General features: G+C 37.2%; 1 protein-coding gene across 1 annotated transcript in view; it reads left to right on the forward strand.

Moving 5' to 3' along the window:
- Positions 1 to 25,490, forward strand: part of WDR72 (WD repeat domain 72) — a 196,335-nt gene that overhangs the window by 31,284 nt on the left and 139,561 nt on the right. Inside the window, exon 13 of the mRNA XM_063091708.1 lies at positions 21,596 to 21,798. Coding sequence (XP_062947778.1) covers positions 21,596 to 21,798 — 203 coding nt within the window. The remainder of the gene's footprint in view (positions 1 to 21,595; positions 21,799 to 25,490) is intronic.

Consider the following 25,490-nt stretch of genomic DNA (forward strand, 5'->3'; position numbering starts at 1 on the left):
GCAGCATCAGGAAGCTCTTACCACCTTTTAGGGCTGAAGTAGCAAGAGCAGAAAATAGTGCTAATGGAACCCAGTGAGAGCTGAAGTCAAGGAGGAATGGTCACGCCCTGAAGTCGTGGAAGAGAAACAGACCCTGCCAGAAATGCAGGACTGAAACAGAGAGAGCTGGAAGAAATCTCTTTCTCTTTCTGCAGTAGCCTCCAATAGTTTAATCCAACTGAAAGTCAGAGGGTAAGGGCATTCAGTTCTAGGCATCAGATTCCCTGTGCACAGAGCAGAACACAGAAAGGTAGGAAAGGATGGTGTGTATGGTCAAATGGACAATAATCGGTAAAGTGGCCATTATGGACACACCACACTTCAATTCAGGAATCTCCTATAGTTGGTTATTTATATTATTTCCTATTTTTAAAAGTTGGTTTTAGAACTTCGCTATCAAATAATGCACACATGTTTAGTGCCAAATTAACCTATAGAATATTTGTTCTGAATGAGGTTGTTTGATTATCATTTGTGATGTACCTCTTTACTTTTTCAAAGCATCATCCATTGAGAGTCTCATTTCAACCCCACAGCACCCTGTGGAGGTGGCTGATGGCCCAACTTTCTTTACCACACTCATTTCTTTTGCAAAAGTTTATGTTGTTCCTTTCAGTCTAGTGTCTGGTATTGGCTTTGTTGTGGGTTGCCTTTTATCTCTGCAATTCCAATTTCGCTTAAAATTTAATCCACTACTTTTTCATTCCCAAGGTGGATTTCAACTGGCTGCAATGCTTCCATCACGTTTACTGTTCTTGATTTCTATTTATCCTTTTCCTGGAAAGGTGGAAAACTTTGGGAACAGGAAGCTTTTTCATTTATATTTTCATAAAGTTAGGGGAGAAAATACCAGCTAAGAACAAAACAATTAGGCTGACAAGAGCTCTGTGAGGATATGGAATGTGCCTGTTCACTGATAAGCCTGGCACACGAATAAGTAAATGAATGTTGAGTGAATAAACTAACCCAAATGTTCTTGGTCCTCAATAGATTGAATACAAATGAGGTCCTCTTAACATTGGCCAATTGGGGTAATTCTCAGATCATGGCTACCCAACTGTAGGTAGGTCCTTGGCTTTCTCCTCCAAGTCTCCGCTAGGGTCTTTGAAGTTCACAGGGTCTGTCTCACCTCCTCAGATATAGTCCAGTGTGTTTTCTGCTTCAGTCAACTTTTTCTGAGTCTTTGCCTTTTAGCTTTGCTTATAGATATTTTCTCCATAGCATTCAAACTTAGTTCCATGTATAAACAAACCTGTTCTTTGTTCCATTTCTCCTACTCCACCTATTCTAAGTACATAAATAAGAAATAAATTGACATGAAGGCATGGGTATTTATCACATCTGTCAGCATTACAGCAACTCCCAGGCCCATAGAGATAAAATAGGAAGTGTCAGTAGGATAAGTGTTTAGGAGAAAGAGGTCTAGAAAGTAAAGGTAGAAGAAGGAGCCTGAAGCCAGAGGTAATTAATTCTCGGCTGTGCCAAAAGTCTGCCTTGGTGGGAGTTTTGGGGAGTGGGTATAGAGTCAGTCCCTGTGCCATCATCCCTCAGGTATGAAGGATGGCACAGGAGACCTCTTTCTGGTTTTCATAAATACTTCATAACAGCCTATTTCCACTTTACTCATCGGTCTCTGTGGTAGAACACACAGCATATTCTAGAGCCACGTACCTTCATGCCTGTTTCATCTTGACATGGTAAGGGGTGTTTTGTTCTGTGACACGTGGCATAGTCAGATGCATGCCAGGGTAAAGTTCGGGGTCACAGGTGGACATGCTTATCTCATGGAAGAGGCAGACGACTGAAGTAGAGAAGTGTTTGTGTGACACTGAGGGACCCATCTTCTGGCTGAAAATGCAGTGCTGCCAGGTTGGGAATGACAAGGGCATCCAGTTTTGCTTATTGATTCGCCAGATGTCCCGTGATGTTTAGGCCTGATTAGGAAGGGAAAAAACTGGAGATGTCATTTTGATTAATATTTGAGCTCCCACAGTGTGCTGGCACTGACAACTCTGGGCAGCTTGTTGACCTCATTGCTGTGAGACACATGAGGGGTTATGTAATACTGATTTTTTTCCCTCTCAGCTCTGAGCTAATTGTTCTTTTAAGAATTAAATTTAAAATAATTCTAAGGACTTTTATGTTTACAGTAATGGGTTTACATAGCAGAAAACTTGCATAACAAATTTCTTGTGTGCTATTAATATAGTAATTATTAATATTGAAGGTCTTCTGTTAAGCTTATGGTTTTTTCTTGTAAAATATGCCATATTAAGCAACTGGATTTTTTTAATGGGAAAATGAAATCATGTTTGCTTGAAAATAAAACATTTCTTGATACGATGGGTCAGAAACACTTTTTCTGAACAGGGCTGGATAGTAAATATTTTCAGCTTTATGGACCATATGATCTCTGTCGCAACTACTGAACTCTGCCACTGTAGTACAAGAGAGGCCATAGACAATACATAAACAGGTGGGTGAGGCTGTCTTCCAATAAAACTTTATAAAAACAGTCAGCAGGCTGCATTTGGCCAACAGGTATTGTTTATAGACCCCTGAGAATGATCATTTTTCTTTTTAAAGACCATTGTTTTCATAATGTCATTCTTAAAGCAGTTGATAATTTTTAATCCACTATACCTCACTGACTCTGTATAGTAAGCAGGGTGGGTATGAATGTATTCATTTTGCTAGTGAAGAAATGGAATGCAGAGAGGTTTTGTGAGTATGAAGGTCCCCAGGGTGGGTATTGGCACATGCACTGGAATGTATATCTCCCTCTTACATTCTGGTATGTTGTCTACTGTATCATACAATAGGAATACCTCTTGCAGATGGAGGTCAGCTTTTTAAGACTGCCAAGCAGGGAATTAGATAAGAAAAGCTCTGAGAAGCATGGAAATGGCTTCCAGGAAACCTGCTGCAAGCTGTCCTGAAAGAGAGGGTATCTGGCTATCTCTCAGAGCTTGGCTCTTAACTTAGACATAGTTCTGGTCATCTGACTTCTCAGATGACAGATTCAAAGCAGCAAATTACAAGTAGGGAGGCTGTTAGTGGCAAGTATAGCAGATGTGACAGCTGGCGGAAAGGAAGAAGGGCTAAAGTTAGGTATCCTGAGCTCATAGAAAGATGGTGGTCAAAAAAAAAGGCTGAAATTGTTTTTCTTGTTCTGGAAGCTCTAACATATCTCTGCAAGGCCGTCAGTCCACAACCCATGTCTCATGCTGGAGAGCTGGATATTCTCCTTCCTGGGTACTGCCAACTCCAGGAGAAATATTTAAAGTTATTACATCCACAGTGGATTCCAGACCCGAGGAAATCTCAGAAGTATCTGGGGCCTGGCATTAAAGAGGAGTGAAGTTTTTGACTAATGAGTGGGTAGAATTCAGGGTACCTGTGAATCTATTTTTGTTAATTCCTTCCAGTACCTGCTCAGGTGATGTGTGCTGTTGACCTTGAGCAGAAAGCTTTGCTGCTGTGGCATGGTGGGAGGACCCAGCCTCTGATTATGTCATGGCTTCTGTGGGAAAGCACAGCCAAGTTTTAAAACACCCACCTTATAAACAGACTGTTGGAACAAAGCCTATTCATAAGAAATTAAGGAAGTAAGGAAGAAGATAATGCGTTTTAAAGTTATTTTCACCACAGATGTCATATTTTCTATCTCTTAATTTCTTTTTCTTATTGGAATTAGTAGCTGTTAGCTGCAAACTTATTCAGTCTATAATGATGCCGTATAAATGAAGCATGTGTTCTTCCATGGTTTAAAAGTACATAGTCTTAAAAAGAAAATTTTTTAGAAAAACATTAAAAATGGTGAGTTTTGTCAACTAATAGCTAATAGGCTATATTTTAAGAGAATGTTAGCTATTTAAACATCTACTATAGATTCGAATTTGCTTCCCTTGTTTAATGTAAGGGGTACATTGAATACATGCAGGACACAGTTTCCCAGAAATGTAGTCATATTAATAAAAAAGAGTCATGTCGTTAAATTGTTATGTCGTCACACCCAAATATCACAAGTTCACTACATGGACAAGTAATTTTCCAGTTCACAAGTTTTACTTGGTCACTTTCTTTTGTACTATGTAGTGTCTAGTATTACTATATGCATAAAATAAAAATTTAAAAATTACACTAGTGACTAACTACCGTTCTGAGGGAATGTTTTGCTTGGTTTTCTCATCAAGGTCACCACTTTGTAGATAAAGGGGCAAAGTTATGTTGTGTTGACTGCTTTGTCAGCACAATCAGTGCGCAATTTCCATCATTTGTGTGTTAAAGGTAGTTTTTGAGTATGCAGCATCCTGCAGGTAACAGTGTCTCCAACATGTCATTTTCTCAAAGCCACGTTATTTTGTTGTGGTAAATTACAGATGGAACCCTCTTGGGATGATTGTTTTTAGAAAAGAAAAATAGGATACATTAAAGTACAGTGTGGGATTTTTTCCTATATCACCTTTTCCAGGCCCTTTTCTTCTTTATTATAATAATTACTGATGTTATTACTCAACATATATTTTTAGTTCACTGCATATTTTTTGAATCTTTATTTCTTCCTTCTTTGGTCTAAGTTATCACAGCTACACTATAATTTACGATTTTGATTATGCACTGTGGTGTTTATGTGCAAACGTGGGCATGTATATGTACACGCTTATGTATGTGAACTTTGCTTGAAGTTAAGCTACTAAATATTTGCACAATTGTCAAGGTTTAATTTCATTAGTAGGAGGTAGAGTCCCAGAGGGGTTACGAACATGAGCCCTGGGAGTCAGACTGCCTGGGTTTGAATTCTTGTTCCACCCTTTCCAATCTGTGTTACACTACTCAAGTTTTAACTCCTCAAGGTCTTGCCATCTCTTAATGGCAGCTAGCACCGAATAATTATAAATTATTATTTATTCTAAATCTTTTATAAATTACCATACAAGAAGTCTGTACTTAAGGTTTCACTATCCCTCAGTCCTTAATTCCTCCTCTGCATTCTAATTGAGCTCAACAATTATTTCTTGTTCTGCTGAAAGGCATAACACTTTGAATGATACCAGAATTATCACACATGGCTTTCCTCCTTAAAGAGCTTTCAGCATAATGAGGAAAAATTTGTGCCTTTGAAACAGTCTGACAAAATATAAGACAATTTGTAAGGAAGACGTGGAGTATACTAAAGTGCCCAAATGTACTGATGAGTATTTGTGTGGGGGAGATTTTTATTACTTGTTTCCATAGCACAGTGTACTTCCCCTCTCATACTTAGAATTTTGGGGTTAATATTTGTCCTTCTTGCCAGCCTAAAAACACCATGAGGGCCAGAATTGTGTCCATGTTGTTCATTGTTCTATTCCCAGAAGCTAATACAGCACCTGACATGTAGGAAGAACTGGACAGGTATTTGTTGAGTTTAATTGAAAATGGAAAAATATTTAGCTTTCATAATCACAAGTAATGCCACATGACTCATTGTTCATTCCTAAAGTATTGAAGTAATGTTATTGCCTGGTATTTACAGACAGAAGATTCTGCTACTGTTAATTTGTACAGTCTTCAGCAGATCACTAAATTGATCAGAGCCTTAGTTTTCTCATGGTAATGGTGATGTGTAACATATTTTTACAGAAAAGGTGTAAGAAGTTACTATATGTGAGAATACTGGCTTTATTTTTATTAAATATATATGTGTGTATATATATGTACACAAGTATGTATATGTGTATATATATGCATATTTATATACACTTGCTATAATAAAAAGAAACCAGAGCAACAAAAAATAAAGGAATTGGGATTTATAAAATTTAAAAACTTCTTTGTATCCAAAGGGCATTATCAAGAATGCCAAAAGACAGTCTACAGAATGGGGAAAAGATTTGCAAATACATTTGATAATGGTCCAGAATATATAAAGAACTCTTACAGCACAACAACAAAAAGACAAACCACCTAATTTTTAAAAGGACATAGGACTTGAATAGATATTTCTCCAAAGATATGCAAATAGCCAATAAGCACTTGTCAAGGTTATCAGCATCATTAAATTTCAGGGAAACACAAATCAAAATCACAATGAGATACCATTTCATACTCACTAGGATGCTTATAATCAAAAAAGTGGACAAGGATGTGGAAAATATAAAATGGTGCCACCACAGTAGAAAACAGTTTGGCAGTTCCTCAAAAATTAAAACATAGAATTACCATATGACCCAGCAATTCCACTCCTGGATATATACCCAAGAGAAATGAAAACATATACCCACACAGAAACTTGTACACACATGCTTATAATAGCATTATTCATAATGGTCAGAACGTAGAAACAACCCAAATGACCATCAGTGGAGGCATGTAATAAATAAATAAATCGTGCTGGACTTCCAGCTCGATTATGAACTTTTCCAGTTCTTTTCCAGTGGAAAAGACGGTCCCCAGTGTCACTCTTTCCCACAAATCAACCAACTTAGAGCTATAAAAAAGCAGCCAAGCTGGGGCCGCTAGAACTCAGGGAAAGAAGAGGAGAGACCTACGGAGTGCATGAAGGCAGGAGAAGCCATGATGAGAGAAAGAAAAAATTGCTTCGACTGATTTGACTCCTGGCTGCTTTCAGGCTGGAGCTGGTGAGTGCAAGGAGCAGGAACTGGCAAAAGCCACTGATGTGCCCTCTGGATGAAGTTGCTTGGAGGCAGCAGGGGAGAAGAGGGCCTTGGCGGTCCCCAGGCCAGCAGGACCACTAACAGGGTTCCCGTGGACCCACATAGAAGCTAGGAGCCACAACAACTGAAATAAAAGAGCCATTCAGAGGCCAGTGAGTCATCGCAAGGGACCAGAACTTGGCCTGTCCCATCCAAAGTGTTTGGAGCACGGGCAGTGAGGGAGACAGGCCCGCTGGGGGAACACTGGGGTACAGCCCCCCAGTCAGTGTAGGACCACTCAGAGGAGACTGCTCAGGAATATAGAATTGCATGGGGTGCAGATTGATGAAAAGACTCAGTCCCAGACCAGAGTTTCTACACGACCCAGGTGCATCTGATCTCATGAGACCTTGGAAGTACCTATAAAGTCAACCATTAAAACCCGAGCTACACAAAAAGACTTCCCCATGGAATCAGCAGCAAAGCAACAATTTAGCTCATCTACAGAGCTCAAGTGCTGGTTCCCACAGGAAGTGCCCTCATTTTAGAGGTAAGCAAAGGATAACAAATTAGTTCCAACACAGAGTTTAAGTGGTGGGAACAGCAAATAATCCAACCCAGAACTGAAAGAAAAAACAAAGTACCCACAACCAGAGACAAAGTTTGATATTAACTAGTAAAGGTCTTATTTCACCAAAGAACACCTACAACACCTAGAAGCACCAGAAGTCCCCTGGGCTACCAAGCCAGAAAGGGGGCAGGGCTGAGGCCCTCAGCCATGCCCCCGACACCTGCAACCAGTCCTGAAGGTGGGGACCGAGGGCACGCACAACTAGCCCAGCGATGACCACTGAGCTGCTGTAGGAAGTGCCCTGGGCTTTCCTGAGCCAGGGCAGTGGGAGGCCAAGGGTCTCAGCCACCCCCCCTCCCGACATGTGCAGCCAGCCCAGCAACAACCACTGAGCCACAGCAAGAAGGGCCCCAGGTTCCTGAGCTGGAGTGGTGGGGGGTGAGGGCTTTTTCCATGCCCCTCTGACATCTGCACCCAGCCCAGCAGTGACCAAGCCACTGCTGGAAGCCCCCTGGTCTCCCCTGTGGGAATGAGGGGGGTGCCACTGTCCTCAATCCTGCCCCTCTTCCTTCCTCCTCCTTCTATTCCATTTCCTTCCTCTTTACCCTCTCCTCCTCCCTCCCAACTCCCCTGCAACAACATCATAGAATGTAAAAAAATATTAATTAAAAATAAATAAATAAATAAATCATACTATGTATGTACAATAATAAAATATTATTCCACCCTAAAAAGGAATGAAGTACTTATACATAGGATTTGGATGAACCTTGAAAATGTTATGCTAAGTGAAAGAAGTCAGACATGATAAATCACATGTTGTATGATTCTTTTTATATATGAAATATCCAGAATAGGCAAATTCATAGAGACAGAATGCAAATTGGTAGTTGCCAGGAGATAGTGGGAAGGGACAATGAAGAGCAATTACTTAATGGGTAGAGTGTTTTCTTTTGCGGTGATGAAAAAGGTTTGAAACTAGAGAGAGATTTTTGTTGCACAACATTGTGAATGCACTAAGTGCCACTGAGTTGTATGGTTAATATATGTCATGTCAATTTCACCTCAATTTAAAAAAAATCCATAGATACAGAAAGTATAAAGACATTTTTAAAAAGCAATAGGATCCCCACATTTGCAGATAATCAATATTAAAGTTTTGTATACTATACTTTCAATGTTTTATTCTTTTACATATTAACATATATAGAAACATACCAGTATTTATTTTTATGTTGTGATTTTAATATTAAAATTATATATTATATTTCAGTATAATTGATATCTTTTATAATCCTATGTATTTTATATACCACTTTGAAACCATTACTGCAAAAAAGGGTTCATTGGCTTGCCCAGGCTGATGAAAGTGTTCACGGTGTAAAAAAAGTTGAGAACTCCTGTTAGTGTGAAAAGTTTGTAAAGTGGGATGCATCAGAATTACTCAGTGGTAGTAGTACAGTTGGAGTACGGTGTAAGTCCATATCTGCTTTTTTGCCCTCTGTATCTTTTTAAAAAATATATCAGAGTAAAAATACAATAATAATAAAGAATTTGGCCTTATTTTCAACCAAATTAAATCCAACAACTAATACTGCATCACTGAAGAGAAGCATATAAGTCTCATAGTGTGCAGTTTTTATTTCAATATAAAGCTTCAGTGTACGTCTTTACATGCATGGACATGCAAACACATGTGTGTACACGCCCCCCACCCCACAACACTGCCATAGTAGTCATCTGTAATTCCATCTGGTGAACATGGACCTCTACTTTGGTGAAATTATATAAATGTTAATTTGATCTTATAAATACAAACTTTTCCTCCTTTCAAAGTGAGGAGATTCCAAGGATGAAGTAATAAAATCTGATCTGCATGATATAGTTTCTGCTGTGCTCTTTAAAATCCAGATATCACATTGAAAGGCTGTCAACAAAAGAAGCACAAGTAATTTTCTTTTCCCAAATGTGGATTTGTTTTTTTGTCTGTCTTAGTTATAGTTATTAGTTATAAAAACTTGAAGGATTATCTACATTTTATTACAGTATTATACTTTATATGAGGATGATTTTAAATTACATTCATATGAAGTATGAGCCTGTGACTTATTTTTAAAATTCTATGTTATACGATTAACTTTTTTCTAGTAAAACAAACACACAGGTATTTGTGTGTGTGTGTGTGTGTGTGTGTGTGTGCGCGTGTGCGTGCGTGTGCATGCACGCGCGTGCACTTTAATTGAGGTATTATTCAACTCCATCTTTTTCTGGTTCTTGCATCTTAATAGACATTAGGCATATTATTGTGGTATTTGCAGGATGTCTTTGGAACATTTTGTATGCTCAGAAACAAATATGAAAATCAATACAATGTCATTCTAATGGTAAAAATAAATATTGTCTGCTCTTAAAATTACTTTCACCAATTAACTTCCACCCTTTGCTGCCTTTATTGTTTCCTTTGGCAGTTGCTATCTTCCTGGCTTTTCCTTTAGTAAAGAAAATACTGGCTGTAATCAGTTTTAGCGAAACCTATGGTCTGATTACATTTTTGGGTTGAGTGCTGGCTAGATAGGTTGGTATGTATCTGCATTTAATGTTTATGGGGGCTTATTCTACCTCAGTGGAAAGAACTCATCAGGATGGCTGCTCTGTGGCTCTTCCTTAGTGAGGCCCCTTCTGTAAGCATTTTATATGGATACTTGGAACATTAGTAGGTTTCACAGCTGCAATGTTTAGTGGAAATAAGCCCAAAGGAGCCATCTGCCCTCCCCACGCTGCCTCTTTTCAATTCCGTAGCAACTTCCCAGTAGCCAGCTGCCACAGAAACGATTGGAAAGGCAAGACTCAGTGGACTGTAATGATTGTTATTCTCTGGGAAAGTAGGTTCTCTGATTTGACTGAGAGATATAGGATATTGGATGCACTTGATTCATCTGAGTGTATCAGTAATATCCAACTTCTACCATTAACTTACTTGTTAGCATTTGATGGGAAAGGTCTTCTGTGTTTCTAGGGATGAACCAGATGAAAACATATCCAAAGGTCAAGTCCTTGACTTGGGAGTGGTAAGCAGAGAATTTGACTGTGGGAATGTTGTCAGATTTTATCTCATGTGATAACAAATAATGTCTGTTGTTAATCTCAGCCTTGTCAATAAGTGCTGGGCATAGACTGGCCGAGCACTTTCTTCAGTCCTTTTCACTTTTAAGGAGAGCAGATTTCATTCCACTTAGGCCCAGATGCTGAGAAGACAAGGGACCTGCTTCAGCCCCTTGGAAGCACCATAGTACCAGAAACTCCACTGAGGAACACAAGATGTCATCTTATAACTCAATATTTGAGCAGATAGCAAGTCTGTTTCTTTTACATTTAGTAAATGAATTGTACTTTGTGCTGATAGATCAAAATTGAGAAAATTTATGGATTGATTTTCCAAGAAGAGAACTGTCCTAAGAAGATTCGATAAAACAATTTGCTTGTAACCCATAATTTGCACTGTAGGTTAAATTTCTTGGTCACCATATTTTTCTTACTTCCGCAAGCATCAACTGTAAGTGTAATTTGAAAATCATATTATAACATGGTCCTTATTAAATTTATATCACTAAAAGAAAATTTCTTATCTCCATTTCTTACAGCTGTGATAGTTTCCCCCTGATTGGTCTGTTAACGAAATTGTCCTTCATCAATGATTTTGTAAAGGAAGTTGCACCTCTCTTGAACAAAACCAAATCTTAACACACATGAGGTTTGGTTTTGTTGATTTACCACAAACTAATAGAAACTTTTATTTCCAGAGATTTATGGATTCTTTTAAATTATGGCTCAGAGAATGTGGGCCTGTATTCAAAATAATTTGGTAGGTAACCAAAGAAATATTTTCTGAGATAAGATGAGTTAGTAGGATGCTCAGTTTTCTATATTATGGGATATTAGATCGTGCATTTAACTTCTCCTTAAATCTATACAAGGATGCTTAGTCCTACCCCCTGCTTGGTTTGTTGTTTTGTCTAGGCCATCTACAATTATATTATTATGTAGTAAAGATTCCTTAGGCTATCTTATCAATACAGTTGCTTTATTTATTATTGTAATTGTGGTGAAATATAAACAAACATGTGAGATCTTTATATAACATAAAATATACCATTTTAACCAGTTTTAAGTCTACAGTTCAATGGCATTAAGTACATTCACATTGTTTCACAACCATCACCACCTTCCATCTCCAGAGCTTTTTTTTTCTCCTTAAATTGAAACTTTGTACCCATTCAACAGTAACTTCCCATTCCTCCTCCTCACTGCCCCTAGCAACCACTATTCTACTTTGTCTCTATGAATTTGGCTGCTCTAGGTGTCTCATATAAGTGGAATCATACAGTATTTGTTCCTTTGTGATTGGCTTATTTTGCTTAGTGATGGAGTTTGGATGTGTTGTCCCCTCCAAAACGCATGTGGAAATTTGATCTCCAATGTGGCAGTGTTGGAAACTGATTGAGTCATGGGGGCGGATCCCTCATGAATGGATTAATGCTCTCCCTGGGGGAGTGGGGATTAGTGAGTGAGTTCTCCCTCTATTAGTTCCCGCGAGAGCTCATTGCTTAAAAAGACCTGGCACCTTCTCTCTCTCTCTCTTGCTTCCTGTCGCCATGTGATCTGCTTGTACCTGCTGCTTTTCTGCCATGAGTGGAAGCAGCCTGAGGCCCGTGCCAGATGCAGCTGTCCCAGAATCGTAAACCAAATAAACCTCTTTCCTTTATAAATTACCCAATCTCAGGTATTTCTATTATAGCAACACAAAACGGACTAAAACACTTAGCATAATGTATTCAAGGTTTATCCATTTTGTAGCATGTGCCAATTTTCTTCTTTTTTAAGGCTAAATAATATTGCATTTTAGGTATGTGCCACATTTTATTTATTCATTCATCCTTCAATGGACACTTGAGTTGCTTCCACCTTTTGGGTATTGTGAATAGTGCTGCTATGAACATGGGTGTACCAATATCTATTCACATTCCTGCTTTTGATTATTCGGGGTATATACCCAGCACAGGTGCTTTTAACCACCATCTACAGATTCTGGGAAGAGGCACACCCTAGGATCAGCAGCCACCCATACTGGGATTTTTACTAAACATAGGAGGAAGGGTAAGTTGCTCTCTAATTCAGAATTGGGGAGAACAATGGCTGATGCCAGGAAATGTAAGTTCTGAAAGACTTCTTCCGTGTTTTAAGGTGTGTACAACTACAAGCAAACCACCTAGAGGAAATAGCAGCAGAGAATATAAACTGCAGAAACAGAGATGGTAGTGAGAAGAGATAAGACAGAATGTACTGGCCAAAGAGAAAATAAAAGGGAATGGTTCTATAGAATTAAGAACCCACCAAAGACCCCTGGCTGTATGGAAAGTATATATAGCCATTCCATAAAAGTCCTAATTAGTAATTCCAGAGGGCATTACTATTGACAATGTCTAGTGATGAATTTGGATCATTTGAAAGATAAACCATATGCTACATTTATTTTGTAAGCCTTCAATAAGCATAGAATTATCTATTTTCAGAGGTACTAAAAATATTTTAAAATAAAATGTTTTAGGGCCAAATGGATTGAGAGCTTCATCATCTTTTACGCGAACTATTGAAATATTTCGTAACCAATTACCTTGCCATCAAGTTCTTTCTTGAATTCTCTTTTCCATATTGCCAACCAAACTTTACCTACTTTAAATCCAGCCCCAAACATGCCAGTCTTCACAGTCTGTGGTGGAAATGTAACTCTACCAAATAGCATTATGACCTTTTCCTAGCTTTTTATTAAAAATACCTTTCCTAGGGCCGGCCCCGTGGTTCACTCGGGAGAGTCTGGTGCTGGTAGCACCGAGGCGGTGGGTTCGGATCCTATATAGGGATGGCTGGTGCGCTCACTGGCTGAGCGCCGTGCAGACCACACCGTGCCAGGGGTTGCAATCCCCTTACTGGTCAAAAACAAACAAACAAACAAATACCTTTCCTAGCCACCCTTCAAACAAAAGGGCACACAAATACTCTGTCACTCATTTTTCCTGAACCTCAGTTTCTTGTACTTTGCTGGATTGTTTTAAGAATTCAGAGGCACTTAAAAATACTCAGTTACTGGTAGGTAATGGCAATTTTGAGGAGGAGGATGATGATAACTACAGAGAAGTATGAGAAAACAATATTTTATCTCTTACATATGATACCTTCAGAAATGGTGTGATTTAAAAAAATTTTTTTGATGTGGTATATGATTTTTTAATCACCCTATTTAGTGAATATTTTTATTGCTTATAATACTCAGAATGTAAGAGTGGGAGAATGAGTTATAAAAAAAAGTATGAAATATCTAACCAGCTTTCGCATTTATTTGCATTTATTTATTTATTTTGTTTGAAGCAAGACTTTTTACATATGAGTATAAAATAGTGAAAAAAATATAAACCATTAAGATCTAAGTCTGTGGTCCTGAGTAAGAGTATTTCCACAAGTCCTGGTTATGTTAGTGTCCTGTTGCTGTATAACAAATTACTAGAAATTTAGCAGCTTAGAACAACACCCGTTTATTATCTCATGGTTCTCTAAATTAGAAGTCTTGCTGAGCTCAGCTAGGTTCTCTGCTTAGGATCTCACAAGCTGAAATAAACATGTCAACCAACTGGGCTCTTATCTGGGAGCTCTGGGGAAGAATTCACTTCCAAACTCATGCAGGTCCTTGGCAGAATTTAGCTCTTTATGGTGTAGGTGTGAGGTCCTTGCTGGCTTCTAGAGGCTACTCTCTGGTCCTTACCATGGCCTCCTTCATCTTCAAAGGCAGCGTTAGCACATCCAGTCCTTCTTGTGTTTTAAATCTCCCTGATTTCTTCCTCCAGCAGCTGGAGACAGCTCTACACTTTCAAAGGGACCACCTAATTAGGCTCGGCCTACTTAAATCATTTCCTTATATTAAGGTCAACTGACTAAAAACCTTAATTATATCTGCAGAATCCCTTTTGCTGTCTAACCTAACAGTCACCAGAGTGCCACCCCATCATATTCACAGGGGAGGGAATTGCAGAAGGATGAAGTTCATTGGGGATTATTCTCAGAATTCTGCCTATTACATTGGTGATCAGGGAGGACTCTGGAAGTCCCCATGAGTGAGTGCGTGCATGGAATAAAAGAATGAAGAGGTGAGAGAGACTTTTTGTATTACTGGGTTTAGAAACTTGGTCTTAAATTTTGTAGGTGGTGCAGGGGAGCCAGGATTATAGTCAGGGTATGCTGAGCCTTGGTGCTTTCAAAACAAACCCTGAAGTGTCTGCTGGAGCTTTGGTCACCCATTATTTGCCTCAGACAAACTACTGCCATGTACCACGGGAGAACTGATTGTGGTGACACAGTTTTTGTCCTCCCATGTCCACCATATTCTTCCCCTCAAAAAAAAAAGACTTCATAAGACTATACCCCAATTTTTCTTTTCCCAATACCCTTCCTCCTTCGAGGAAAAAAATTTCATGTCAACTCAACAAGATACTGACCTGATTAAATTAATTGACATCAGCAATGAATAAATGATAGAATCAAATCTCTTCAAGGACATTGTATCCAATAAGTAAGTTAATCTTCAGTCAAGAGCAGGAGGCATCACACATTGTATACATATATTGGAATATAATGCTCTACCCCAGAAATATGTACAATCAATATGTTTCAGTAGAAAAATGAGCATGAAGGATGGAATCTACTTTTGAAATATTTTAAAATTAAAAAATAAGAATGCCTGGTGTAAAAAATTCAAACAATACTGAGTGAATGACATTTTGCAATACTTAGAAGCAGTACAATGTTAATGTTTTATATATAATAGATCATTATAAAAAATGAAATATATTCTTCTCATAATACAGAGAAACACTTTTCTGTAAACATTCATCTCTTAAATTGGTTGTAAATTTTATTGAGTTCTAGAGTGAGGTTAAAAATTAAAATTTAGTCATAGAATCTATGTTGTTAGCATGTGTTTAAGAGAGTATTTAATAAGTAAATACCTTAGCAAGAAACCTTAGTTTAGGTTTGGTTTAAAATGAACGCACTCTTTGTAATCCTTATACATCACAGCAACTTTAAACCTCTATGTGTTTAAATCATTTTTTTTTTTCCTTTCACTCTTTCGACACCTCTGTATTCTATTTTTCTAGAGGTCAATGGTCAGAATTGGATGTGATAGGTGAGTGTGGCCTAGCTGATAAATCCCAGTGTTGCCCTGAAAGTGCTGGAGGCTGTGGCAGAGCTGAGGTTAAGGTCGTGGTGGTCAGGGACTTTTTAAAAATGTATTCTATATACCCTAAAGGTATAGAAGGTTGATGTGAAGCCAATCGTGAGTTTGTTATCATATTAGGACCTTTATAGGGCATAAAATGAGGCAAGCCCTTGACAATCTATTTTACAGATGAATTTATTATATTCAAATATATTTAGGAATAAGGATAAGTGCCTTTATTCCTAATTTAATAGTTGCAGATTCATTCCCCTCTCTCCATCCTTCCATTATTTTCTAGTTAGCTAAGTTTCATACCTCCAGGGCCCCTGTTCCTGGTCAGGACCCCCATCAGTTATACATTTTCTGCAGTAAAAGGCAGTAACTGTGAAATGGTTTTGTTAGGAACAGGCACTAGGTCGATCTCCATACACTCCTGTGAGCAAGGCAATGAACTTTACATGTAACTGAAGGTAAGTGATAAATCTCACAAGAGACCCAATGGTCAAATTCCTTGGTACATGGAATTTGACTACAACTGTCTGTTTTGTTGAAACTTGATTTTATGAATTTGACTACCAAATTGATATTGAGGCCATTTTTTTTTAAACCTACTCTGTTTAAGAGAGAGTAACGTTAAAATATAACTGTGCTGTTAGTCACTGTGCGATACCCATGGCAGTGTCAGTTAGAAAGTACCTGCCTGATGAGGGAAAGAGCTAACTCTATAGTGTGTCTGTTCACATGTTCTTGCTGTTAAGCTTTGATTATGTAAGTAAAATATATATTCATTACTAATCACATAATAGGAATTATTTAGCAAATTCTGCTTTTTTCACAATCTTATAATAAGCAGAATATTTAATTTAAAACATTTCCATTTTTTGTGAAACAAATTATTTGAAATTTGTTGGTTTACAATATACATGCTTTTGGTGGGCTGGGAGAATTTTATGTTCTTTTAGTAATGCTATTTTTATAATGTTTTTCTGAGGGAAAGCACTATGAATTATAGTAAGTCAATTGCTGTCTTAAATTTATTTATGTACAATTTTTGAATAAATAAAATGTTTCTGTACAACATGACAAAATATTAATCCATCTGGGTGATGTTTTTGAAGATTATTTTATTCTTCTTGATTATCTGCAGATGTAGTCATCAGGTGAGTGATTTCTTTTTTAACCATTTCTTTTCCTTTTGGGATAGTAGCTATTTCGTTTTCCACAGACTGAGTGTACCTAGTTGTTAATTTGTAGTGGGACATTTGTCCAGCTCAAGGTTTTATATATAATTTAATGCTATCCATTAATTGATAGTAGGCTATGATAATTTTTTAATTTTGGAAAGCAAGTATTGGTGGGAGTTGAATGAAATGTTTAAGTAAAAGACAGCAAATATTAAAAATTTGGCAAATTACAATGGATATAAAATTGAGAAAGGAACTTCTAGCTGTTTGGAAGGGAATTAAATTATAGAATATCACTACTCCTTCCATATCTTTATGTAGATATTTAGGTCTGTTACATCTTTAAGGCATATGTATATAAGTGATCTCTTTACTCTATGTAGATATTTAGGTCTGTTACATCTTTAAGGCATATGTTTATAAATGTTCTCTTTACTCTCTGTCCTGCTCTTCTACCACAGTTGAAGGCTGTACCTTTCCCGTTGCACGTGTGATGCTTATTCTGATACTTATACTTCAAAATCAGATCTCATAACAGGCACATCACAAAGTAATCATTTGTCCTATTTAAAAATAAAACAAACAAAAAACAGTAGATGCCCTATAAGTATTGAAAATCCTAGTGCACTTACAATACAGCTGTATTTTGGCAACATATGGATTTGCAACACTTTCTGAATCTTCCTCCTTTCTTCTTTTTGTGTGCAGAAATGGCTAACGGATTTGTGCCGGTATTTTGAAACATCTCACTCTGATAAAGTCTCTTGGAGATGGCACACTGTCTTTGGACGTCAATCCTCGCTCATCTGATAGTGCTTACTCTTTGTCTTTGCTCTGGCCTCTACCTCGAACTCTACATGCTCTTTATTTAGGTGTCCTCAAACTTGGCCTTTACTACAATAGAAACATTTCTGTCCCCTTTATATTTAGGGCTCTTTAGGTAGGTAACAAGCAGTAGAAGCAGAGTAAAGTTGGTTTCATCAGAGAGGTATTTATTGTAGGGATTCAGATGTGTAGAGCAGAGACCTCAGGGGCACTAGCCCTTAGGAAGGGACTGGAAACAAAACTAGAAAGTTGCAAGACCTCTGTCTCTCTTTCCTTCCCTCTCCCTCCCTCTCCATCGCTGCCTCTCTCTTTGCATTTTCTTATTCTTTTCTCTCTTTAGACTAGCATGTCCTCTCCTCAGTCCATAGGGCAAGTGATATTCAGGGACTGGCTTGCTGTCTCCAATTCCAAATTCTTGGGGCATCAGGAATGACTTGGCAACATAGCTGAGAGTGGGAACAGGCATTGGACTTGTGAATGCCACCTTTCCCAGTGCTGGCCTCTTCTGGGCTCTAGGGTCTAAGTTTATGAGTGTAGCTGGGAATTAGCTCTTGTCAGACTGAGACCTTGGTATGCTCTCAGGCTCTGCAGCCACACTCTTCCACTGCCCACCGGGAAGGGGTAAAATTTAATTTATTCATTCAGTGAACATTTATAGAACCCTGCTTTATGCCAGCATCATAGAATACATATTTGGGAAAAAGACTTTAGTATCTGGTGGGAAAGCAGCCTGGAATTTAAGGAGGCAGTTAAATTACACCAGTTACCAATGTGGTAAGTACTCTGAGGTCAAGAAGCTGAGATGAAAAACAATGCAAGATAGGCATCTATTTTAGGAAGGCCTCTCTGAGGAGGTGAGATTTTTATACCTAAAGAATGAGATGGAACTAGCAGGAAAGAATTTGTTGGTTTTCATGGAAAGAAAAAGAAAATCTAATTTGTGAGCAGAGGGAGGATGACATGGGAGAAAGCAGGAGAATATGACTTGTAGGTCAAGGAGTTTGGATTTAATCCCAACTGTAGCCACAGTAAAAAAATAAATTAATTAAGAAGAAATCATTAGCCAGGTTGCTGAGTCATATAGTCCATTAAGAAGTATTATCTACCCTTTAATTTGTGCCAGACCCCAATATGGTATACTGAGGATTAAAAAATAAGTCAAATACCTAATCCTCCTCAGATTTTGATCATAACTTAGCCTGAGAGGTGAGGCTGACTGAGGAGGTTCAAGTCTCAGGAGGCAGTGGGGGCCCAAGTTGGCCATATGCCCCAGGACCATGGGCCTGAGATCAGTTTCCAGAACCAGAGGACCAAGGAGGCTTGTTAAACAGCTCTCAAGAGGCTGAGTGAGCTCCTCTGCCATGTGATGGAGGGGTTGTCACGTAGTACGGCACTCACTGTGTGCCAGACTCTCTAAGCACTTTCCAAGTACCTACTCAATTTAGTCCCCGTAGTAACCCTGTGAGGTGGTAATTATTGTGATCCCTGTTGTACAGATGAGGAGACTTAGGCAACCAAATGTACAATAACTAGCTGAAGACCACCCAACCGGTAAAGGTAAAACCAACATGTGAGCACAGGGCAGTCTGGTGCCAGAGTTTACTTGTTACCACCATGTGGTCATATGTCCTTGCTGTCAGCCCTGATAGGTAGGGAGGACATTGACTAGACACAGTGCCACACGGAGTCATAGGCAACCTTAGTTTTAAAAAATTTTTAAAAGCTCTGGTTTTAAAAAATTTTGATTATGTATGTGATGAGATGTGTTGAATTGGTGGTGAAAGTAGGATATACAAGTGAAAATACTGTCTATAGCGGTCTAGGGATCTGCAAAGAAGATCGTGGCTGCTCCTTATATTTCTGTGCACTGACTTTTGGGGGAATAGACAATATTGGACCAGTGAAAACTAATGTTTCCTTTACTTTCTACCAGGATGTTAATTGTGCTAAGCTCTCTTTGCTTATGATTGGCTCCAGTATCTAATGTACTATTATATAGTTTAGAATTAAAATAAATTGTCTCAAACCTCAAATTAATAAAACAAATAATAACAAAAATGCAAAGTATGTACTGGAAAGCATTTTATACAACAAAGATATTACTTGGGATAGATTTTATGTTTTTGTTTTGGTTTGTTTTGCAGTCCAGTTTGAGGGAAGAGATGGTATTGTAACTTCTAATAATCCTTAACTCACATATGTCTCTACAGCTTTCCTTGTCATGGTCAGATTGATTGAAATAAAGAGTAAGTTCGAGTTAACTCATATTCTTGACTGTAGCACAGTGACAAAAAATTCTAATTATCATTGAGTTCACTTTGGAAAGAAAAAGTTCTCCTGAAATTCAAAATTGAGTTAAGCAATACCAGGAAACAGTGACTACTCTGTCTCTTGCCCAAGGCAGTTTATCAGAGTTGCAAAGGCACCCCTTGTTGGAAACAGTGTAAAGCAAATACCATATGTATTAGAGTGCATTAAATTCTTTCCCAAGGATTCTCAAAATATTTTTAAAATATAGTTTGAGGAGCCACAGAAAACCTGTGAGAAGAAAGTATCCATGTTCAAAAAGAGATTTCTCAGAAAGACAACATTTTATCAGGTGACAAAGTTACAAGTTCTGAAATACAGCCATTTTCAGGAAGCAATAATAACTATTATTTTTGGTTTGAGAAACTTTTCTTACTGTCATTCTTGAGAGAAAGGGTTTTCCTGATGTGGCTGCCAGCGTCATTTGTTGAATATGTCAATCTCGATGGAAAAAGAAAGCTTAGGAGAATAACATTTATAATTTTTATGTTAAAGATTTTTATTTATAAATATAGAAGTGTTATAATAAAAAATATTGTTGTAAAGTGACTTGTGATTGAAGTTCTGCCTGCTATTTTATAAGTAGCTGTTACTGGTTCAGAATTCAAAGTACCAACTAATGGTAGTTTAGTGCTGTAGAGGAAGGATATGGAAGAGGAGGAGGAGAGATGAGAAAGGATTGAATAGTCATAATCTCCAAACATAATATCTGTCTACCTATCTAAAGACGTAGTGGTCTACAATTATCATTTCTGTTTTATTATTGTAATTTCTTTAAGTTGATATTATCTTAATACTATCAATAACAATTAATTATCTTCTTAAATTGTACAACTAATTCTTTCTCTTTGGAAGGAAAGGAATAACATGAAGTGTAATCTGTCTTTAGGTATTGTTTGTCAAGTAAGTTTTCCTCAGTATCTTTGTTCAGTAGGATATAAGTTATACATTTAATAATGCAAATGAACTCATAATTGATACGCAACAGAGGTTATGATTAATTCATATGTACTTGGATTTCACTGAGTGTATGGTGTTGTATTTTATAAAAACATTTAACTATTTGTGAATCACTTCCTGACATTTCTGCTGTATTTTATACTTGTTCCTTTTTACTTTAAATTGAACATGCCAGCACCCTGCCAGCACCCTTAAATTCTGAAACTGCGAGAATGGCAAAGGACAAAAGGGTTTTGTCCCTTCTAATAACCTAAGAAATAAAAGCCAAAGGATATAATGGCAACAGTACCAACAATAACAGCAACAACAAAAGCTTGTGGGGACACGGGTGAGGGACGTAGTACACAAGCATCTCTGTTCTCACTTGTTCACTCAAATTATATACATTACCAAGAGAAACATTTAAAGCTTGGCAAAACCCTGTGGACTCTGTGTTGTTTGTGAGTTGGAACACTAGGGGACAGCACTAAAATATTCCATAGTTGTTCATTATTGATCTCTTGCATACTGTATGATTAATAAGATATTTTACTGCTAAAGACTACTGAATGTCCTGTTGATTTCCATGGATGAAAAAGCACAAAGAAGAAGATGAGATTTTCAAGTCCTTAATTTTGGCCTTTATGAGAGGGTGATTTGAATAATTTAGAAAAAGCTCCCAGGCTGTTTTTTTGTTTGCAAGAATATAGTAAGATGTGATCACTTAAGGAATTGTGATTCTTCTATAAGGAATGTTTTTTCTGTCTTTTTATTCTGTTGGGGTATATCTTTTGTTTAAATTTTTATTTTTAAACTTGTTTTCCAGGCACTTTGGAAAGACATGAGACAGGAGAAAGAGCAAGGATTATTCTTGATTGTTGTGATGGTTCACAGCTTGTGAAGCCTGAGTCTGTACTTGCAGTTACTTCAGAGACACACAAGCACAGAAGTGCAGAGCAGAGATCCTCCAGCTCTCACCAGCGTGGGCCAGTACAGTGCGCCGGTCTGCAGGCGGAGTCTTCACGTATGGTAAGTTCACATCTAGACGCTGCTTGATTATCCACCCAAGTAGGAAGTAACATGCCTTCATAAATATGGGACACTTAAACATCAGCACAAAAGCAAGAACTCAGAGACAATTGCATCTACTAAGTGATCTTAGGTGAATCAGGATAACTTTTTGAGTGATTATTATACTTGTTATGGTATTATTTTTGACAAGATAAGTTCTGGCTTATCAAATTTGAGTCAACTTTATACTAACTCTTGAATCCTATGGTATTCAATGGGGAGGGGGGAAAAACTATATTCTGTGGTTTGGATCCATTTTTATTTTTCAGTTGAAAGTATTTGACTTCTTTTTAAAGTGCTTATTGCAAATAAACAAAAGGATATAAGAAAAACTAGATAATTGTATGGACAATTCTTTTGATATACTCAGCATGTGTAGGATCACCAGCTCTTTAGGATGCCAAGCCACACAGTAACGGAGTTGGCATTTATTCTCACCAACCAAGTCAACCAGCTTAGAGTAAATTTGGACTAGCTTTATTATTTTTCATTTCTAAACATGATATAGTAATTTAATCTGATTTCTTTAAGGGATAATTTTCTATCTTTCTGTCTTTACACTTCCAAGTTATCCCCTTTAGCATGTTGTAAACTATTTCATTTACATGCACATGTCTAATGTATTTCTTCATGTAAACATATTTTCATGATATTATATATGTATATTTCAGTTTTTAATGGCTGCATCATGCTCTATATTGTGCTTATACTATTGCTGATATAAATTATTTTTATGGCTCAATTAATGGATTGCTTTTTATGTTTCACTTTTATGAATAATACATCTATGAACCTAAAGCTTTTTTCATCAGGACTATTTAAAGGATATATTTCTGAAAGTGGGATTTCTTAGTCAATTTGTAGCTGATTTTTAATTACATATTGTAAACATTTTCAGTTATTTTAATGGTATTATGAAAACTGCTAAAATATCATTAAGGACTTTAAATAAGATTTTATTTTACCTCATGTGTACATATATAGTTAGAAGCAAAAGGATGAACTGTCATCAAGAAAGGCCAATTGGCTGCCTCAAAGCAGCATGGGGTTGCTAGCGTGTAATCTAGCTTTTTAAGTTTAGAGACCTGATTTAGATTTTATCAGGAGTTCAGGACTTGTCAACCTTTTGAGAACTGAGTCAGACTAACCAAACACCTAAGAAATGAATATGTAAACTAGAGTGACAATTCTTTAATTTGCACTGATAAATATAATTGGGATTCTGTCCGTTCAGCATATTCTTACTATAGCAAAGCTGGGGGAGGGTGTTTGACACAAATTGTAAGAGGGGTTCCTTGGTGGACATGGACTTGAGCCAGAGGTATGCATTCATTGAGCTATGAGTGAAAAAGGAAACTCTTTCAGCTCCTCAGGGCACCACCTTTCTTGGTCAAGGATGATATACATTGAAAAATTCCTAAATTTGGGGTTTCTCTTTCTAAGACTCCATTTAAACCACCTCCTTTTGCTCATACTTTCCTTCTTCAGTTGCTAAAGCCAATGATTAGGTGACAGCTTTTTTTTTTTCCTTTTCTCATTTAGTCAATTGTTTTTAGGTTACCAAAACCCGTTCCTCATATTCTTAACTTGAAAATGGTTGTATTTTTTTAAGGACAATTATATAGACATGATGAAACTTTAACAGTCACAACTGAACATAAGATAGAGAATTGAATCACGTTTATATTATATGAGGGCACTTCACAAAGTTTATGGAAAGATTCACATTACCTTTCAATTCTGTTTTTCCATGAACTTTTGACATATCCTGGCATATTATAAGACTGGGGTAAATAAAGCTCTGTGAGTGAACCCAGCTGACTGCTGAGCATTCCTTTCTTCATGTGGCTTTGTTGCTCTCTATTCATTAAATAGAGTGTGCAGCTTATTGGAGAAAATGCTAGAATAGTAGATGAGAACTTGGGGATGTCTCTTGACCTGTACATTTCAGATGCCTAGGATCTGCAGGAGCAAATCTCATTCATCAAGTGCCAATTTTACTAGTTTAATTCCTAGAAGGTAAACTGATTGCTATTTCTTGGAGAACCTCAGAGCTACCCTTTAGGTAGTGATAACAGTACAGATAGATTTCATTTTCTTTATATAATTTTGTTTCTTTCTTGACTTCAGGAAGCAATAAAACGCCAGGGTCTTGTTTTCCTACTCGTAGGCTGATTTCAACTTCATTTTCTAGCTGCTTGCTGCCCTTTACCTTAGATGACTACAATTTCCAACCTTCATTCTTTGTAGTTGGAACTGAATTAGAACTGAATTAGACAGGACTGTCACCTCCTTTGTTGTATATAGTTTACTTCTATTATTATTGACTTTAGTCTTAACTAGAGCTATTTTTATTTGTGATTCTCCTAAATTATATCTTCTCCAGTTATGTACTGATATGTTCATTGTCTATGATACATTTGTTCTTTTAACATTTCTTTAGGCTGTTGAGATTTTTTTATCTTAATCTTCTTTAATTTATAAATTTGATAAGCATGAAATCTCAAAGGTGCTTATAAGTTCTCCATTCTCCTTACTTATTAATATAATAAAATGCCTCATTAGTTTTCAGAAGAAAAATATCAGTTTTAAAGGACAAGATTTGAATCATGCTTATTTTATAGGTGGGAAAAATGAGGGACAGTAAGCCTGTGAAATTTAGAATTATCTAAGGTTACTTTGTATTTCAGGATTTTGTGTGTGTGTGTGTGCTTGTGTGTGTGTGTGTGTGTGTGTGTGTGTGTGTGTGTGTGTATTATAGTGAGATACAAGTGAAATATTCTCTAACAATAGAGCGTACTGTTTAAACAGATGAATAAAGTAAGAGATCTTTCCAGTGAGTTCTTTGTGTTTGGCAATATTTGGATGTCATTAGAATGCTATATTCGCTTTTTCTTCTTGCATTTGAAAACTGCTTATAGATTTGGAGAAAGTTTTAAAGAGAACGACAAATGCAATAAGATGTTTTGAAAATGGGTCCAATTTGAAATGCTAGAGGAGTTGAATTTGTGTAGCTAGACAAAGAAGAATCTGTGGGGTAGGAGAGGAGGGCCAGAGTCTTAAAGGATTTAAAGGAATACAATATCATATTAGTGATGGGGAACTGCTTTTCTTAGATTCAGCTGAGGATAAAACAAGATAGAACCTGTTTAAATTGCAGTGGGAGGAATTTACCTTCAAAGCAGAGAATCAACAACCTTACTAAGTCATCTCTACTTGGCAGAAATCATTGTAGCTTTATCATATTTTAAGGAGAAAAGGCCTATTTTGTCTGTTGATTGGTTTTAAATTCTTTACCTGCATTTCTTGTCTGTAAAGTAAGTAAAAAAAGGATAAACAGGATTATTTTAACTGTCACAATTTAGACCCATTGTAGTGTCTTGGGAATGCCTTTTACTTTTGTTAACTGATTTTTTGTAGAATGAGTCTCCCAACAGCTCCTCCTTGTTGCTTATTTAGAGCTTCACTGTCTAATATGATAGCCATTAACCACATGTAGCTCTTGAGCACTTAAAATGTAGCCACATGTTAAAATGATTATATTTTGGATCTATAGGGCTAAATGAAATATATTATTAAACTCAAATTTTACCTATTTATTTTTTGTTTCTTAATATGATGACTAGACAATTTAAAATACAAATGTATTT

The sequence above is a fragment of the Cynocephalus volans genome, chromosome 3, assembly GCF_027409185.1.
Source record: "Cynocephalus volans isolate mCynVol1 chromosome 3, mCynVol1.pri, whole genome shotgun sequence".
NCBI lineage: Eukaryota > Metazoa > Chordata > Mammalia > Dermoptera > Cynocephalidae > Cynocephalus > Cynocephalus volans.